At 40.6% G+C, this 20,085-nt stretch overlaps 3 protein-coding genes across 3 annotated transcripts in view; 1 reads left to right on the forward strand and 2 right to left on the reverse strand.

Annotated features, from left to right (window-relative positions):
- cbl (Cbl proto-oncogene, E3 ubiquitin protein ligase) overlaps positions 1–5,467 on the reverse strand; it is a 35,228-nt gene extending 29,761 nt beyond the window's left edge. Inside the window, exons 1-2 of the mRNA XM_054616038.1 lie at positions 4,797–5,467; positions 28–275 (exon numbers count right to left, since the gene is read on the reverse strand). Coding sequence (XP_054472013.1) covers positions 28–275; positions 4,797–4,943 — 395 coding nt within the window. The 5' untranslated portion in view covers positions 4,944–5,467. The remainder of the gene's footprint in view (positions 1–27; positions 276–4,796) is intronic.
- A 322-nt stretch (positions 5,468–5,789) lies between these two features.
- Positions 5,790–11,986, forward strand: ccdc153 (coiled-coil domain containing 153). The gene is made up of 6 exons (XM_054616138.1): positions 5,790–6,112; positions 6,198–6,266; positions 9,013–9,132; positions 9,367–9,459; positions 9,578–9,708; positions 11,103–11,986. The coding sequence occupies exons 1-6, from the start codon at positions 6,061–6,063 to the stop codon at positions 11,229–11,231; spliced, it is 594 nt and encodes a 197-aa protein (XP_054472113.1). The 5' UTR covers positions 5,790–6,060; the 3' UTR covers positions 11,232–11,986.
- A 7,091-nt stretch (positions 11,987–19,077) lies between these two features.
- grik4 (glutamate receptor, ionotropic, kainate 4) overlaps positions 19,078–20,085 on the reverse strand; it is a 153,227-nt gene continuing 152,219 nt past the window's right edge. The window contains exon 19 of the mRNA XM_054620398.1: positions 19,078–19,467. Within this exon, the coding sequence (XP_054476373.1) occupies positions 19,078–19,467 (390 nt within the window). The remainder of the gene's footprint in view (positions 19,468–20,085) is intronic.

Consider the following 20,085-nt stretch of genomic DNA (forward strand, 5'->3'; position numbering starts at 1 on the left):
CGCCATGTTTGTGTATACTTTATTCACCTGGGTTGTGAGTTCTCCTCGTACATGCGTTCCTTGCCCTCCTTGAACAAGCTGATGGTCTGCTTGGTCTTCTTGGTGAGGTTCTCCATGAAGACCCGGAAGTACTCGTTGTCCCCCAGCATCTCCATTTTGCCCTCGTAGCGAGACAAGATGGTGCGCAGGTGCTGGTAGGTGTCTGGCAGCAGGTCCAGGATGTAAGGGGGGCTGTTCTTCAGAGCCAATTTGGGGTTTTGGCACAGACGTACCACCTGCAGAACAGGGAGGATGTGAGGGGGAAGACAAGATAAAGTTAGAGACAAGAAGTGGGTGCAAGAAGTAAGAAAGATGAGAGAAAAGTGAGAGAGAAGACGTGTTAAAAAGAGGGTGTCAAGAGAGGTGAAAGGAGAGTGACAGGGAAAGAAAATCTGAGAGTTGTCTAAATGCCACCATGCATTTTCTTTGTCAGTAAGACATTATTTATACCATATAGACAGTCTTTTGTGAATAAGCGCACTTCTCTTTAGTGAATAATATTATCGTCAGTGAGCCCAGATAGAATATATGTCAAATGAAAAATGCCAACAAAAGTCAGACTGTGAGAAAGGCCCTTAAAAGCCCTGTTAGTGTCAAGCCTGGAGCTTTGTACATTATATGATGGCATAAATGAATGGATTTAATCCCTGATGGCATCATGAGTTATTTCACCATCCTCTTATATCAAACCAAAAAAGGTTTAGGTTGAAAAACGACAGAGAATATCTGCATTCATCCATGTAAAGTTTATTTTTGTCCTGTGTCATTGTAAAGTTATTTATCTCCATTTCTTATTCATTAACCTGAGCGATGTCCTTCTGTAGGCATACGTAGGAATGCTTACGCCTTATTATGTGACTTCCATGTCAATTATCATATGTCACGACTAATTCTAATTCTTCTCCATTTCTTCAGAACGTTTAGAGAAGTTGTTGGTATTTACACTTCCTCATTACAATCAGCACACCCTTCACACCCACTTCTGCCTCAAAAACGAAAATTCTCTTTACTCAACATTTCAGCCTGATTGCCTTGCATATTTGAACAGCTGAAGCCCCGGCTGATACTGACAATGTGGGTTCATGCTTAATTTATAGTGAATACACTTTTCAAGTCTAAAAAAAAATCCCCCAGAAAAGCTGTTTTACAAGACCCAACAGAGGGTGTATTCAGTAATTGGTGGGCAGAGAGATACACTTCTTATAGACTGCTTTATAAAACATGGGGAACTCACACCTTCCCTTTTAATGGTCAGTCTACGTGCTTGTTCCCCAGCAATGTTCAACCTTGCCTCACTTATCTCACTGTACTGCTGCACTGTGTCTGAGTCACTTCGTTGACCATTACAAGAGACACTGGCATGCGGCCTAGACTCACTCACTCCCTCCCTCACTGACATTAAGCTCTGTATCGCTGCCATCATATTTGCCACTGCATTTAAGTCTATCTTATTAGCATGAACACAGAAGCACAACACTTCCATTGAAAATTCAGGGTATTATGTCCTGATTTGAACCTGTAGAGATACAGAGCTAGGCTGTTAGCTTCAACGCTGACCAAACAAGTGTATGTAAAACAACAGGAGCCTATTATTTTGTGGACCATGCCAGATTATTGTCTACTAATAATGTGGTAGTGTTCGAAAGGGAGAAGAACGAAATATGGCAGCAACAGCATCATGTCTGCTTGAATTTCTTTTTCCTCTTTTTTAAGAGCCATCAGTTTGTCATTATGAGAAAACAAGACTTCCAAAAGACTTCGCAGGACATCTTATTATCACTCTGATTGTAATTGACGTGGGCCTGGAGCCACATAGATTTGTCAGTTATCATCATCATTAATCAACAATAATCCAATTTACCTTTTAATACATTAATAAACATAATTATTGGATACATGTTGACAATATCAATTTCTTTGCCGAAGCTCGTTTAATCCTTTCGCATTACATGGTAGTAGATTGTCTGCATTAACACGGATTCAAATGTAATTATTGGTCATTATTATCATTTAGCCTATTCAACACTTTAGGTGACTGACTTAAAAAGGGACATTTCTTGAATCCTCAGCCCAAATGACCCAAGTTTTCAACACTGAAACTGAGAGAGCAACATATCAGGAATATTTCATTCAAGTTTATAAGTGGACAGGTCAGCTCATCATCACTGTATCGAACGCCACTCAGAAAGAATTAGTTCACACCAGTAGGATATTTTGAGCAGTACTGATTTCACAGCTAAATGTTTTTTTAGTGTTTGGGTCTTCATTGGTGTCTGAACATCAAAGGTCACCTTCTGATTGAAACTGAGTATAAATGGATCACAGGTGAAATATTTCAGTGCAATATCTTCACGGCAATATTAATCGCTTTTACAGATAGAAATTAAAAATCCAATAGACATCCAGGATCACCAGGGTGAATAAGTCATTGCTTGGTTGGCTACTACAAAATCTGATGGAAGTTTTAAGCACCAGGAAATGCAACTACCACACAACTTTTATTAAGATCAGTCATGTGGATTATTAATAGATTACATTTTGATTTAGATCATATAGAACTAGCAAGGCCCTGGTGATTTCTTCCATTTAAACAATTTAAATTATCAAACTGAGATGCAACTGAAGGAGAGAGAAAAGCTTAAATATGCCTTAAAACTACTTCAACTGAACAGGTGGTACATTATAAGGACAATGCCGAGACATTTTTTTTTTATCCTCTGTATTTTGGACAATTTGCTTGTGGTTGATTTCTGGGGGATTTGACTACACTGGCAACTGAAATGAAAGCAATGCCTTCAGTATCATTGCCAACACTGTGCCCTCATTCCTTTAACCCTTCTCTAGGACTCCGAACGAAGGAGGTCTACACTGGTTTGGTCTGGGACCAGATAAGACTGTTGCCAAGGTTACACCACTAACATCATCATTTACCACGCAAAGACTTGTACCCATAACTCAGCCAAACACACATGCATGCATGCACACGTACAAGGCCAAAACAACTGAGCTTTCTTGTGCATCAATGTCATTCAAGGCTACTGTTTTGAAGTAAAATGTTGACTGCCTCCAAGCTAAACTGCATTCCACTCATCTTTTTTCTCTCTTCTCTGTATAAGATTTGTCCGATTTCTATTTCAGTCTATCTTGGCTGGCTCTGCACCTATATAGTTTGTGGTTCAAGATCAAGTCATATAAAGATTAACCAGCTTGAGGTAATGTGGGCAGAGAATGTTCTTTCGTTAGACTTTAGCTGTTAACGGGTAATGTTATGTTTCATGCTTCAGCAACGATTTTTAAGAAAATGTTTCCAATGTAAATATGACTCCCTCAATATTGGACCAATTTAAAAAAAACATGTCGTCTCGATTAGTCAGTTAGACACAAAACCATGGGAAAATAGTATTCAGGTGGAAAATACATAGGTAACCCTTTAAACTTTTAATGCTTTAAACTTAATTTTAAGCTCAAACTTTATGCAGGTATCTATACTAACAGCACAACTTTGATCAGGGCATCAACAATTTAAACCAAAGGATTCAATAATTGATTGTTTGTTTAAAGAATAGGGTCAACGTGTGTGGGCAGCAATGAAGAGCCTTGTGCTTTTGATAAAATTTAACTAAGTCCTGGGCAGGAGGGTTTTTTTTCTTTTTTCAAAGGGCAAGTGCATTGTTATTCTGCAGAGTTGTGCTACAGTATATTCTGGGCTGCGGTTTTCCTTTCGACTAAGGTGAAAAATATTTCTGCTGCTATTTTAAACTAACCTGTGGGGTAAAAATACTTCTGCTTTTAAAAAGGTAAGCTACTTTTTTTCACCTTGCTGGTGCTGCTCTCAACTCTTTTACTGGATCAGATGTCATATGTTGAATTATCACCATACTGAAAAGGCTGACCTGACGGGTGGTTTAAATGTAAGGTCAGCTGTCCAGTCCTCTTGTCTGGATTGCGAACAGTCACAAAAAAAAAAAAAAAAAAACTTTCTAGAAGAGTGTTGAACATTCACTGAAAACAGAAAATAAGACCGAGTGGAGTTGCAGCATTACTTCTGTTTTCTTATTTGTGTTAGATACAGTAAACCATCAACAGTCCAGCATGTCAATCTACCACAGTGGAGAAAAATAAAACTGCAATTTGGTTTCTTAATAATAGCTTTAAAAAAAAAAAAAAAAGGACTTGGTCTCTTCACATCAGAGCTCTAAACCATGGCCTCAAAGAGGAAGACAAGACACAAAAGAGTGTCTTGTCTTCCTATTCACTCTAATCTCACAGGAAACTGGGGGTCAAACTGCTACAGACTTTGTTTCCGAGAAGTGAAGCTGTGAAATGAGTCTCCCCTGTGAAAGAGCATAATTGGCCTAGTTAAATGGTCTCTTCTTCATAATGCTTTGTTAGTGACACACAGTTGACTGCAGACACAATGCACAGCAGAACTATAACACCACATCCTTCTGTTTTAATGATCACATTTAAGACACAGCATAGTGTTGAACCTTGGGGAAAGGGGGAACACACAGATGAGTTAAATAAACCCCTAGGTGTCTTTAAAGTATACGTGGGAACACAGCCTCAACACTACAGCTCCAGGTTAGCACACTAAGCTACCGTTAGCCAACCGTCTCTTCCCCCAGCTGACTAGCTGTCTCTAACGTTAGCAGCGCGAGAGCCGCAGCACCAGCGCGAGAATGTTAAAGCTAACTGGTTAGCAACGGTCAGCGAACGCGCCGGCTGACGTCAGCCGCTAATCAACGGTCACGAACCTTGTCCATCAGCTTCCAGCATTTCTCCACCGTCTTCTTGTCCACGGCCCCGGGCTGGTGGTGGGAGTGGAGGTGGTGGTGGTGCGGCTGGAAGGCGTCCTTCATCATCCCGATGAGCCCCCCACCTTTCTTCAGGTTCCCTGCCATGTTTTCGGTCAGAGCGACCGGCAGGCGCGGGGGTCAAAGGGGGGGAGAGGGGGGTGACTATCCGACAAAGGCTCCCATCTGTACGCCTAACGAGTAAGATGAAGCTCCCGGTCGGCCGCTCGCTGCCTCTGGAAGCCGCCCCGTGCTGCGGCTAGCTCGGTCTCTCTCTGCAGGGACCCACGCAGGCTAATTAGCCGAGCACCGGGGACCTCAGCTGGAGGACAATGGCACCATGTCTCTGTGGACTGGAGTGTGTCCTCTCCTCTTCACAACCCCCGATGTCGTCCCCCCCCTTCTCTCTCTCTCTCTTTCTCTCTCTCTCTCTCTTTTCTCTCAGCAGCTCTTTCGTCCGTGCCGTGTCTTGACGGGAAGTTCAGTGTGTTGTGTGTGTGTGTGTGTGTGTGTGTGTGTGTGACAGTGTGAGCCCTCCTGTGTGGGCTGACGACAGAGAGCCCTTCGCAGAGGACTGAGGAGAGGAAGTCGCGCTTTGAACTGCGATAAAGCTGTTCTCGCGGACACCCAACCACCAGTACAGGAGGAGGGAGGGAGGGAGGGGGGGGATAAATAAATAATTGTGTGAATTAAATATCTCCCAATGTTTTTCTTTTTCCTCTAGTGACGTGTATGTGCGGCCCTTTCCGTTCCTGTACGTCCCCTTCCGTTTGTTTCGCCTCTCTTCCCTCCTCCCTCCTTTCTCAAAACTCAAACTCCACGCCTACCCTGTGCGCGCCCACGAGCCATGAATGTAATCGGGGGCGCGCCTCTGCCTGTACAGCATTCATAAAAAACGAGGGATGCTGAATGCAGCTCTGAGTTCCACTCGCGCGGGCCTTGGTCACCCCTGACAACAAAGGAAAGGCTTTGACATGTCTAACTAAATGTAAGGATCCGATTACACGGCCCGTGTGCGGGAGCTCAAAAGGCAACAGAGCCCCTAGTAAAGTTGTGATTGGCTGTTGTTTAAGTCAATCAACTATCAATCAAGCTGGACAGTTAGTGCCATGGCAACTCACTCAGCAACCAGTATACCCAGCAACAAAGACTCATCCCTGTATGTAGTTGGTCAGTGCATAATGTGCACAAAGGTCTGAACACGCAGGTTCACAAGCAAGCAAACATGCCTCCAAAGAAAAAAACTAAAAAGACCACAAAGAAGATCCCAGAAAAAAGTAACTTATGTAATGATTCTAATGTTTGGCAAAATGGTGCTTTTTTTTAATTTATTTTTTTACAACTTTGATTGTCTTGTTGCAGGTGAAAATGACTTGGAGGCAAAGTATAGGCGCAGTGTTCTGGATGTAGCCATCCTACAGGATCACATTGGTGAGCAGCAATGTTAAGTTGGGTCGCTTTATGTTATGTAGGTTGTGTTAAGGTCAAAATATCCATACTAACATATACAGTGGGGGAAATAATTATTTGATCCCTTGCCGATTTTGTAAGTTTGCCCACTGACAAAGAAATGAACGATCTATAATTGTTATGGTAGGTTTATTTTAACAGTGAGAGACAGAATATAAAAAAAATAATCCAGAAAATCACATTATATAAAAGTTATAAATTGATTTGCATTTGATTGAGTGAAATAAGTATTTGAGCCCCTACCAACCAGCAAGAATTCTGGCTCCCACAGACCGGTTAGATTAGTCCTTTCACTTTAAGAAAGTACTCTGAATCTCAACTCGTTACTTGTATGAAAGACATCTGTCTCAATTCATTACCTGTATAAAAGACACCTGTCCACAGAATCAATCAATCAGATTCCAACTTCTCCACCATGGGCAAGACCAAAGAGCTGTCTAAGGACGTCAGGGAAAAGATTATAGACCTGCACAAGGCTGGAATGGGCTACAAGACCATCGGAAAGCAGCTTGGTGAGAAGGAGACAACTGTTGGTGCGATTATTCGGAAATGGAAGAAACACAAAATGACCATCAATCGCCCTCGGTCTGGGGCTCCACGCAAGATCTCGCCTCGTGGGGTATCGATGATCATGAGAAAGGTTAGGGATCAGCCCAGAACTACACGGGAGGAACTTGTTAATGATCTCAAGACAGCTGGGACCACAGTCACCAAGAAAACCATTGGCAACACACTACGCCGTAATGGATTAAAATCCTGCAGCGCCCGCAAGGTCCCCCTGCTCAGGAAGGCACATGTACAGGCCCGTCTGAAGTTTGCCAATGAACAACTGAATGATTCAGAGAATGCTTGGGAGAAGGTAATGTGGTCAGATGAGACCAAAATCGAGCTATTTGGCATCAACTCAACTCGCCATGTTTGGAGGAAGAGAAATGCTGATTATAACCCCGAGAACACCATCCCAACCGTCAAGCATGGAGGTGGAAACATTGTGCTTTGGGGGTGTTCCTCTGCTAAGGGGACAGGACGACTTCACCGCATCGAGGGGAGGATGGACGGGGCCATGTACCGTGAAATCTTGGGCGACAACCTCCTTCCCTCAGCCAGGACACTGAAAATGGGTCGTGGATGGGTCTTCCAGCACGACAATGACCCAAAACATACGGCCAAGGCAACAAAGGAGTGGCTCAAGAAGAAGCACATTAAGGTCATGGAGTGGCCGAGCCAGTCTCCGGACCTTAATCCCATAGAAAATCTGTGGAGGGAGCTGAAGCTTAGAGTTGCCAAGCGACAGCCTCGAAACCTTCAGGATTTGGAGAAGATCTGCAAAGAGGAGTGGACCAAAATCCCTCCTGAGATGTGCGCAAACCTGGTGACCAACTACAAGAAGCGTCTGACCTCTGTGCTTGCCAACAACGGTTTCTCCACCAAGTACTGAGTCATGTTTTGTTAGGAGATCAAATACTTATTTCACTCGATCAAATGCAAATCAATTTATAACTTTTATATAATGTGATTTTCTGGATTTTTTTTTTTGATATTCTGTCTCTCAATGTTAAAATAAAGCTACCATAACAATTATAGATCGTTCATTTCTTTGTCAGTGGGCAAACTTACAAAATCGGCAAGGGATCAAATAATTATTTCCCCCACTGTATATGTACTATATATTACATCCAGCGGCAAACTGATGGTGACTTATTTAGTGTAAAAACAACAACACTCCTATCAACGTTTAAAGAGATCAAGTCCATACTCTTAATGTCTTTTTGATTACATTTTCAATTAATAAATTCATAATTTAGTCTTTTTGATGTCGGAAAATAGTGGAAAATGCCCCTTCATAATTTCTCAGAGCCCAGTCCAAAACTCAAAGATATTAAATTTACAATTTATATAACAGATACAATCCTCACACTTAATAAGGTGGAACCAGCAAACTTTTGTTCTGTTTTGATTCATATATACATTTAACAATTACTCAATAATAGTTGGTGATTAATTCTCTGTTGATCAGCTATATTCCATTTATTCATACTTTTTGTCAGTATGTGCTGTGAAACCAATTGCTATCAACATTATCAAAATAAAACTTGTGCCTACTGGCACTTTATCTAGATATTGAGAGACTCAAGTACATTTTAAAGGGGATAAAAAAAATATTTTTGAACTAAATTCATCTGATGCTGAAATTATTACTTACTTTTCAAAAAAGCTTTTACACTGTAGCTAGCAGTGGTGGTAAGAGCAGTAACTACATGCATTTTTTCTCAAGTACTGTGCTTCAGCATGATTTTAAGGTACTTGTACTTTATATATTTCTGTTTTGCTCCTTTCTACTCTACACTTCAAAAGTAAGTATACATCAGCGCTTTCACTTAAGTAAATCTTGCTAATAGTAATTATATACTTTTATTTAGGCAAGATTTTTAATGTAGAACTTTTACTCGGAATGACGGAAGTGAAGTTATCTGAATACTTCACGCTCCAGTGAAGCTAGTTTAGCACCACCTGTACCACCCAACACTACATGTTGAAGCATAATTAGATACTTGAGCATGTTTCACTAACAAGGCTTAAGTTCACCATAGGACACGACTGACAGCAGAAATGTATTTGGAGTGTCTTTTAAAAAGCAGAAGTAGACAAAGAAATCTACAACTAGTGTGTACATTCATACCTGCATGTGTTTGTGTGATTGCCACAGCCTTACAGTGCGAGTCTGTAAAGAAGGTCCAGTCTGATAGAATTGACCTGAGGAGACGCATGAGACACATGGAGCAGGAGCTGCAGCACGAGAAACAAGACCACAGGGACGTCAACTCTGGTAAGGTACAAACGGGGCATGAATCAACAATTAGCCTTTCTTTTAATAGCCTGAGATAAAGCGGGGATCCCTTTGGGAGAGAGGACAAGAGGCGTGTTTGCCAAGGTGAGGGTAATTCTTGAGGAACAAAAGTGTAATTAGCTGGGTGCCTAAGCTGATTGCTGCATTAGCCTAAAACAGTGAATCAGCAAGGCAGCAGCTAAGTCTGACATTTTTAATACAATATCATTCTAGACTTCAGTCGCCAGTACAAAACCACACAGACAGAGCTGACCAACAAGGTAAAGAGAATGGAGAAAGAGGTCAGCCAGCTGAAGGAAGAACTTGGTATGAAAACATCTCATTTTAATGTCTACAGCTGAATGAATAAAGACATAAGAGTTCCGCTTAGTTCCCAAATGAAAAGTGATGGCAATGGCATGCCTGTATGCATTTGTCTCCCTAGTGCTGTGTCAGGAGGAACTGAGTAAAGAGAAAAGAGAGCGCGAGCAGGTGGAACGGGAGAAGGACGCCACCATAGCTGACCTCCAACACAAGCTGGACAACATGGAAACAGACTATGAGAAGATCTTGCATGTGAGTTGCAACACAAGTTAATACAAACTGATTCAAAGAAGGTGCTGAAGAGGCAACCACTAACAGGCCTCCGTAGGGTTGAACAGACATGTTTGGAGCCCTGTGAACTGTAAACCTTCATGTGCCGGTCAGGATTCACCTCTTTCACCCTGGGGAGCTTTCCATTTTTAAAGTACAGCATTTTCCAATTTAACTCTTTTCTAAAGGGACTCATTGTAGTTTGGTATTATTTTGTTCCTGCTCCATTGCATATGCCGAGCAGATGGCATGGTCTCAAATGGTGGACCAGTCTGAGACGGGTTATACTTAAAGTGATTTAAAGTTGTCACCTTAAGGCCTCTATATGTAGAATTTGTATATGATCATACCAAATTATTGGTAATGTTATTATCAGATTATTGCGATGGCAAGACTTTTTGTTTGTAGAAAAATGGGACAATTCTGGTGAAAATGTAGTTGTTGTCGATGTCTTTTTTCAGCTAAGTTAGAAAATCTAGAATCTCACATAAACGGGCATTAAGGACACAGCAGGGGGGGTCACCTGGTTTGGCACTTCATCACCCCACTTCAAACAGGTTCAAAGGACATACTCACCACCATTAGTTTACTGATACAGACAGCCCTCTGCTGGAAACAGCTTTTTAAAAGCCTCTAGCAGTCCAGCCTTCACCCATCTGTCAAAAGTATTTGGACTCCTAAGCAAAGGTGAACACAAACCATTGCTCCAATAATTGGTTAGGACTTTCTGGTGTCACAGAGTCACAGAACATCAATCTGAAGGTTAACCTGGATGCATACCACTGTATTGCTTACAGTGAGATCTGAAGTTATCCTGCCCACACAATTGAGAAATTAGAAAAATGAGAAGTGATGATTCATAATGAGTCACAGGAAGGTCTTTTGTTGTTGGTTTAAGGGTCATGTTTCCTTGCTCCTACTGGACTCTGTTGAGTTGTTTCAAGCACTGCACACAAATACTTGAGTTTACAATATAACCTATAGATATATTTTATTACTTTATACATGGACAATAAGACGCCATTAAGACCTAATGGATGTAGAATGGGGTCAGAATTGACGTCTTAAAGGTACAGCTTAGTTGGAAGATGCAAATTTTCAGTACGCAGATCTTCAAAGATAAGTGGTAAAGTTTGGAGCCCTAATAGACTGCTCAGGCTGCGATTATAGAACTATGATTTTAATATGCAATTATCATTATTTCTCTCCTTCCCCTATGACACAGAATCAAATTATGTCTTATCTGCATCAGCTCCACTCCTACAACTCATTAGAGGTAAATGTGGTTAAGAGGGGAGGAATATCAGGTTAGACAACTGGGTAATTTGAAGCTAAAATCTTAGCTTGCCTCTTATTTTTACTAATGTTTTCTGCAGGAGAATCTAGACGGCCTGATTTCCCAGCTGTCTGTGGCTCGACAGAAATGGGACGACAAGAGCACAACCCTTCATCAAAATTACAAGGAACTGCTCTCTGAGTTTGGCCTGAATGCACAGCACATCTGAAAGACAAATGAAAGCAGCTGCTCTTCTCAGTGAGACACATATGTTTAATGTTGGATCTACAACTCGGTTCTATCAGACTGTTGCATCTGTTTGGTTCAATTGAAAATGAAGTCTGCCACAGCATTCATTTGTTACTTAGTATGCCTAGCACATGGATGGATGTTCTTATAATATTTTACAATCAGAGTTTCAAGTAGACTGAGTTATCTATGCATGTGTTTAGAAGCTCAACATGTGGTGTCTGTAATGTTGTGTAATGCCCACTAGATGTAGCAAATGACTGTTTATGGTCAGGGAGATGGTGGCTACATATCATTGATACCCAGAGGTTTAAAGAGTATTTTAATCTTATATTTTGGGATTCAATATTTCTCAAATCATTTAATAATCATAAAAGAGTGTGACAACTACACTAGCGTGAAATTAATTATACTGGGTCAGAGAGCACTGTACAACAATAAATACTAACATTATCCTACAAAGGGTGGCGTGTTAACAAAGAAGGAAATGTTGATACAATTTTCTCAGGCTGTGTTTTATGCTGAATCATTGGACCAGAGGTCAAATATGGTAACAGGCAGGAGATTAAGGTGGAATTTACCACATGAACCGAGATGTAAGACACTATAATATACTATCCTCTGCAAAACTGTAGTACTTTTAAACTGCAGTGTTTTCATTCAAACCAATAACAACAAAACAGAAATCATGAGATAGGAAAATATGAAAAGTAAAGTTCAGTATGAGGCAGACTAACAGGCAACAACAAGAGAAAGGAAAAAATAACAGTTAATGATGCAAGAAATATGACATTGGTGCCCAGCATCGATAAAACCTGAGTTCTCCCGTGGGTAGCAAGATAAACAGATTTTAATTTCCATGGCTGTCATTTGTGCGCAGTGTGAGCAGTTTTTTTAGTCTCATCCGTGAGGTAATGAATAATTCACTCCGGTTGAAGATAATTCTGTGCTCTAGCGACCAATTAACTCAGGAACTCAAGAGGCCTACATCTGAAAGACAATGTTTTCTCATTCAAACCACAAGGAGTTGTTGCCCTCAGAGGGTATGTGTTTCTGTTTGTTTAGGGTGTTGACTGCACTTGTCACAGCGCTCAAAATTAGTTAAGTATAGTGCACCCGTTACTGGGAAAACACAATTATTATTAGCAGTGTGTCTTAAATTTCCCCTTATGAAAAAGTTGCTGTCAAAATACTCCATTATAAGTAAAAGTTTTGCATTCAAATTATACTAATTTACCAAGTAAACCCTAAAGTAATACCCTTTGACTGATATTTCATGATTTATTACATTATCAGATTGTTAATACTGATGCATCGTTGCATAATGCATCATGTCATAGCTGGTTGAGGTAGAGATCTAGTTTTAACAACTTTATATACAGTTGGACAGGTATTTTAAACCAGTGGTTTAGGGGTCGGTCTCCAAAGGGTAATAAGATAAATCCAAGGGATTATGAGATGATTACCGGGGTTGGAAAGAAGATAAAACAAAGTCTCGCTACTCAATTTTTAAATAATTTTTCTTCCATCTTTGCTTTAAAAAAAGATATTGGATCATTTTATCACTGTTGGGCTTAAACAATTATTCAAATGAATCTCTCTGAGATGCTTCAAGGAGAAATGTCTCTTAGGTGGAATTATCAACATCTCATAGACATCTTAAACGTTACAAGGGGCCAAAACGAGGCAGTGCTCTTTTGTAGGGTGTCACAAGCCAAAATGAACAACTTAGCTTATACAATTCAATTTCTAAGCGTATTATATGTGTTTATGTTAAATAAGAGTCTGAAAAATAACTAGAAGCTGTAGCTGTTAAATAAGTGTAGTTGAGTAAAAAGTATAATATTTACCTCTGAAATGCAGTGGAGTAGAAGTATAAAGTAGTGAATACACTTATATACTTTCCATTCATGGTAGTAATATATCTAGTAAGTAAATACCTTAGGTGTACATGCCCTTTTTTTAAAGGTTTAACAACTAATCATTAATCATGGGCACCATCAAAAAAGTGTCCATGGTGATTGATGGTCTCCTTCTAATTTTTATTCTGCTAATGATCGTCTGCTGTCATTGATGCATTTGAGACAGATGGTGCTTTATAAGAAAGTGGAGTCATGGAAAGTGAATGGTGTCTTTGCAACCTTCAATCTTTTGATCTTCAATCCAAGGTCGAGAAAGTCTTGATGACTTGATGTATTCATGTGGCTCTGTGCAGTATCCTGGGCGGTCTGAGGTACCCAAGTGATTGATTTTCACAATAAAAGCTGGCTGCTTTCATTTTTCTGATTAATATCTGACAGTGAGTGCTTGCTGCCGCATTTCCACTGGAATTTGACTTGGCTGTCTACTGCGTCTATTCAGATTTTGGGTTAATACAGGTAGTCGGCCTCCAGCGGATGAAACAAGATGTCCACACTGTGATTTCCCATGGATACACACACACACACACACACACACACACACACACACACACACACACACACACACACACACACACACACACACACACACACACACACACACACACACACACACACACACAAAACTAATGAATGCTTCCCTATCTGTGGGCCATCGATCAAGGCAGGAATGAATAGTGAGGGAAAGAAAGACAAAATAAATGAAGCTCCATTTTATTTCTCTGAAAGACAAACAATGCCAAGATGTTTTGGTCAATATGTTCAAAAACAGATGTCAGAGAACAAAAGGCTGTATAACAGCCTCGACAGTGTCTCACCTTGGAGATCATTCTTGCACTGAATACCTTTTCTTCGAGCACACAACAGCAACAAGACTTTTTCAATTCATTTCCAGAAAATCAATGGGAGAGCTCTCACTTAAAAATGTGCACCAGTCTCACTGCGAAGTAGATAGTTTCCCCTGATAATCTGTTATGTCTTCGAATTGGTATCCTTAGATCAAGTGCTCATTCGTGGCTTTTATGGGGTCTATGTTTACATATACGTTGCTAACCTTGGGGAATCTAGGAGGAGGATGGTAGGAGAAAGAAACAGTTTGACATAAGGATTCAGTACAAATGTGATGAATATATTTAACAATTGCCATTAGAAAGGAAAATTATATCTCTCTATAGACCCAGAGCTATAGACCAAAATATTCTGTGAGGCTTAAAATGTCGGAATTTTATGTGAGCAAAATGGCAAAAACATTTATTTACACGCAACGGGCTGATGAGAAAGTCACTCTTCAAGTTCATGGGATGTGAGCTGCTAGCGTGGCAAAATGCATCAGACTCAGTACACTATTATTCCTAAATCCTTTGCAGAATTACAATCAACTACAAGGCAATTGGAATTGCTCTGTGCCACAACTGGGTGAGCTTGAGGAGTGAATTAGATTTTCACACACCACTGCAGGCACTCACTGCTCATCATGAGCTCCATAAATCCAACAGCAGCTAGGCAGTGGTGGGTAGAGATTCACTGAATTTATGGACCTTGAGCACCAGAAGGAGAAGCATGAGGACGATGAAATAAACTTGACACAGCAGTGACATACAGGTGGCGGTGAGGGTTTATGTGCGCGTGTCACTCTTGTGAGAGGTGTGTATGTGCTTTGGATATGCACTGTGACATGTAGGTTGGTGATGCACTGAAAAAAACAAACTCATCTCTAATGCTGCAGTAGAAAGATTGTGAGCCAGGCACTCGGGGGGGGGAGAGAGAGAGAGAGAGAGAGGCAGCCTGAATTAAACTGTAAATCAGATGCATGGTTATGTGTGTTCACTCACTGTCCTGAGGAGAGATAAATATCCACTGAAAAATCACTAATAGATGGACAACAGGTGAGTGGGTGCTTATGGCACATGAGTGAGTTGTTATACTCATTAGCCTGTGTTAGCCTTTCCGCCCACACAAATTCTCAGCTGTTTAACCAATTCACAAGTGTGCAGACGTTAATTCGGTTATGGGAGATAAATGAGAGGTAGATGCATGAGCTCCTTCTGGTTCGCTCAACAATCGTCATGTTTACTCAGCCAGAAACCCATACATCCTCATACTGCTTCCCTGCATGCGCACTATGTCACAACAAACCAAATGCGCTGTCTCAAATTTGATCCTGGTGGAATAATAAAACAAGAAAAACAAAGTGCTCTCAGACGCTATTTAGCATGTCATATCTAAACAGCTCAGAAGGTCAATACATCAGAGTAAAGAAGAGACAAAACCAAAACCCCACAGGATAGAGGTTGTTTTTTTTGGGAATGTATTTATAATGGAATAAAAATGTCAACGTAAGAAAATAAAGTCTTTAAAATATAGCAGCCAAACCCTGCCATCTCTCTCAGTGGTCTCCCAGCAAAAGGTTGCTCACTGTTTTAGTGGGATTTGTTTTAATTCTTACTCTACTGCTCTCCATGCCTTCAAGGTAATTGGCAATCTCATTCCAACTACGCTTGATTTAGCACCCGTGTAAATGTTTTTTGTGTTTAAGAAGTTAGCATCGGGTGCAGCGAGAGCCTTCTTACTCTCACGATTTACTAAGTGACATTCAGCAAATGGATAGAAACTTCTATTTCAAAACTGGTAATGAAATGTGGGTCTTTCTTTCTCTCTGCTATTTGCCTGGCAGTTTGCCTTTAACAAGTTATTAAACAAGGAAATATAGAAAGTTAACACTGACTGTGTGTAAATTATGTTTTACTCACCATTTTGCTCACAATAAGTGTCTTAATGTCATATGTGTCCATATAAACACAATACACAGTAAGCCTGTACCTCTCTGTTCTTTTAGCATTCTCCACTTGTTACTCCTGTAATTAAAAAACAACCCTTCGGACTATTACTTGGGAAGCCTGTTAATCATACTGTATTTACACACCGTCTGTGGGTCATTAATAGTTCATTACTTGAGGATTAGGTGCATTGGCACTATTGGTGCTTCAGTAGATGATGACATAATGCCACTGCGACTCCTACTCATTTATTTTCTGTGCCAAATCATGCAGATTCAATCTTCTTTCAAACACTGATGTGTTCTTGTAGGAGTTCAGACAAACCGCAGACCTGAATCGAAATGCCATCTGAAGTCCCGAGACACTTTCCTGATTCAACTGACATTGAAAAAGTGGGGGAAAAGAACGTATATATTGAAATTCCACTCATTTGTGATTCCAGTCACCCAATTGCTCAGAACCGTCAATTAACTAAGAACTTTCTTTTCAGCGAATTGATGGGTAATACAATTGTGCTGCAGTTCCCTGTCAGGTCTGTCAGCGGTTGATTCAACACAGTTTAACACATTCACTAGCTTCTGAAAGAGCATGACAATCACGGCCATTAATGCAACAAGAGGTTCCTGAAAAATATAGTTTAGGCAGTTTGGGTGAGCTCATATCTGTGCATATGAAATGGAAAAACAAATGACAGAATGATTCAACAACAAGGTAAGTTCGCTCACATATGTGTCTGAGAGCCATGGTTATTATGATTCTTCAGAAACATAAACACATTAAACATCTCAAATGTAGCATACTAATTATGGTTCATCGCTTTGCAAAGAAGTGTCATTTTTATTATCAAGGAAAGGAAATTCTCCCCCAATATCCAAGAAATTTCACCATTAATTGTCACATTATCTACCATTAGAGAAATGGTAACTTTAGTGAGGCAAAATTGGGCCCTGTTTCTTTCACGTTATGTTCATTTGTTATCTGTGTGGCAGATTTGGTCATAGTGTTAACTTATTTATGTTTTTTTTCCCTTTTCAGGAGTTGTAATCTTTTTTTGATTGTTACTAGTATCATCTTCCTTGCTTTTGTTTGTTCAAACAGAGTTGCTGGACCATTGAGGAATTTGACAAGATGTATGTTGGCTTCTTAATGTGTCACAGAGAGACTGGATTGGATGTTTTGATTTGTGTGTAGGTACTTTTGATTTTGTGACATGTCACAACAGTGAGGTGTGACTACTGACAATAACCCAAAGAAACAAAACAAAACATGGTTAATGATCAATAAGTCAGACACCTCAATTTAACATTCACTCCTTTTCCAGGTTGCCACTTTAAAAGAGCATTTGCAGATAACTTCTACCCATGACAACCTGCAGGTGAACAATGACAAAGATAGAAAGTGATTGTGGCTAACAGAAGTACAAGAGAGATACTGCAGCGGATACTTTCCAGCTGTGTTGAGCTGGTAGCCTAATTCTAAAGGGACTGTTACTGACATAACCCGATTTAAAATGATGGACACATCAGACATAAGCAAAGTGAAGACAGGTTGATAACCATTGATTCCCACTGTGCAACATTCAGGCTTTCATACAGTTTCACCTTCAAAGTCGGATCAGTTGGAAAATACCAGTCGTGTGTCAACAGACTATGCAGAAGCAACCAACGACACATGTTGCTGGTAGCTTGTTCTCGTTGTTTCACCTCTGAAGGAATTATTGATATAATGCAAATAAAGACAACTACTCTTTCATTAAATACAACCAAACTGAATTTATAACTTCATTCTTTCAGTTATGTTCTTTATCAGTTTGCATTAAAAACCTGACTCTTAAAGACCTGATTAAAGTATTCAAAGTTTGGCTCAGGCTTTTTTCCAAAATAAAACTATGAAAATGTCAGAGAGCATCTTGGCTGATCTGAAATGAAATCGAAGCAATGTGTTAAACATCACATTCGGTAAAAGTTTAATTGCCTTGACATTTTAAAATAATTCGAATCAACTGTGGATATAAAACACCTCTGCTTTACCATGGTCTTCATGTTTTCAGTCGGTCTAGATAATATCACAAACCTTGTCCTTGTGAAACCTGGAACATTCTTGAATAAACCTCTAATCGATTACAGACTGCACAGGAGACTGTGTGTATAATTTAAGTGAGAGACAATAAAAAGGACAGGTGATAAGACAATAAATGTGCCATGGTGTCAAATATGTAAAGACAGATGGAGGAGAAAGTAATATCAATACTCAGAGGAAGAAGGAAAATAATGGATGTCTTCGTGTGTGTAGCCATTATGTTTTTGAGCAGATATTCAAAGCAGGAAATCATTCTTTCAGCTACTCAGCCACCACTTCAGCAATTAACCATATATGATCACTTGCCAACACCTCTGGACATGCATCGCTGTCTTTCAGAGATACCAACAGTTAAAACATGTTTTAATAGAATAGCACTACTATAAAAGAAGTCTGTGTGTCTGTATGTCTCTGTTTATTTGTTTTCTAGGTTCAGTTGAGTTTGTTGTCTTCTCAAGGCTGTGGTGCTTTCTTCAGCCACAAGATAATACTTATGGTTTTTTGGCACTTTCAAAATAAAAGGATTTGAAGATGACCTCTCATTAGTCTGTTAATCTTTGTAGCTCTTCAGAGGCAATATACGTTCATACAGTAAATTCTCAGATAAAAAAAGGGAACTTGTTCAAAGTTTTTTTTCTAAGAACAATAGAATAACAATATTCAGTACTGATAATCCAACAGAGGACAGAAATAATTTAAAAAGGGGAAAGAAAACAGCATAATGATAAATGACTGAAAATACTGCATAGTACAAATGCCCCGTAGCTGTTTTTGTTTGTCCTGTTTGACTTAGTACAGAGGGCCAACAAGGACAGACCACAACGAGACAGACTCATCAGTTTCTCCTATGACCAAGGAAAAAAAATCACCCAAGGAGACTGCAAAACTGACTACAGGCGTTTGCCTCAAGGGCAAAACAAAGTTTACAGCACCGTCCTGCCCTGTTAGATCAAACTCCGAATGGCTGAATCAAAATACCATGTGATCTTTGATCCCTGGAAAGTAGAGGGGTGGCTGTTGGGAAAGTCAGTCCTGTTGGAATCGCAGGTCGTTATTCAGGTTCACTGCTATTTGTGGTCTTGTCCCACTCTATGCTCTCCTCACTGTGGGTGGGAGAAGGGAGGGCCCCAGTGGCCCCTGCAGGACGCATCCTCAGTCCCTGGAAGCGCCGGCACTCGGGGCAAATGCGGATGTGGCTGCACCCCCTCGCAACCAAGGCAGCCTCCTGTGCCAGTCTGTGGGAGAGGGGTTCAGGCAGTCCGGTGCCTCCGCACAGCTTGCCGTTGCTGAGGCTGACGGCAGCAGCTCGCGCACGACGCTCCTCCAGGGGTAAGGGCCGCGGTCGCAGCGTCGAAGGCGTCCGCCGGCGCCTCACCTGCAGGCTGTCGCGGCACAGGACAATCCCATGGAGCTCCCGCAGCATCTCCTCACACACTGACTGCTGCAAGCACACAAACAGGGAGAAAAAGATAGGGGAGAGGGGGATAAGAGAGGGAGAGGAAGGGGGAGAGGCCAGACAACTCACTGACTGACTGACTCGATCAGGACAAACTGATGAACATCACAGACACACAACACATACATATCATAAATATATTATCATAATCAGTGTACATTGAGAGAAAGATGGCTGGTGTAGCTTTAACAACCATCTTTATAAATAACAACGCATACTGTATACTTCATATGGAACACTTTTCAGACATACAGACATGTTACACAAACACATTTTATCTCCTGGACTGATGATCGAGTGCTCCACCACTGGGTATCTACAGTATGTAAACTCAAAAAAATAACAATGACTGCAGCTCAAGGGCAAGACAGGAGAGGCTAATTAACAATCCACACATGCTGCACATGAGCACAGTAACAACTATACAGATGCACACAGCTATAAACCCCCACACACGCACACGCACACACACACACACAGACAAACGTGGACACATACACACACAAACAAACACATAAACACGCACACAGAGGGTTTCATAGTTAAAGGGAAATAGATTCTATGCTGCTCAAAAAGAAGAAATCACATGAGTTTTTGACTTTC

This window comes from Anoplopoma fimbria, chromosome 1, assembly GCF_027596085.1.
Source record: "Anoplopoma fimbria isolate UVic2021 breed Golden Eagle Sablefish chromosome 1, Afim_UVic_2022, whole genome shotgun sequence".
In the NCBI taxonomy this organism is placed as follows: domain Eukaryota; kingdom Metazoa; phylum Chordata; class Actinopteri; order Perciformes; family Anoplopomatidae; genus Anoplopoma; species Anoplopoma fimbria.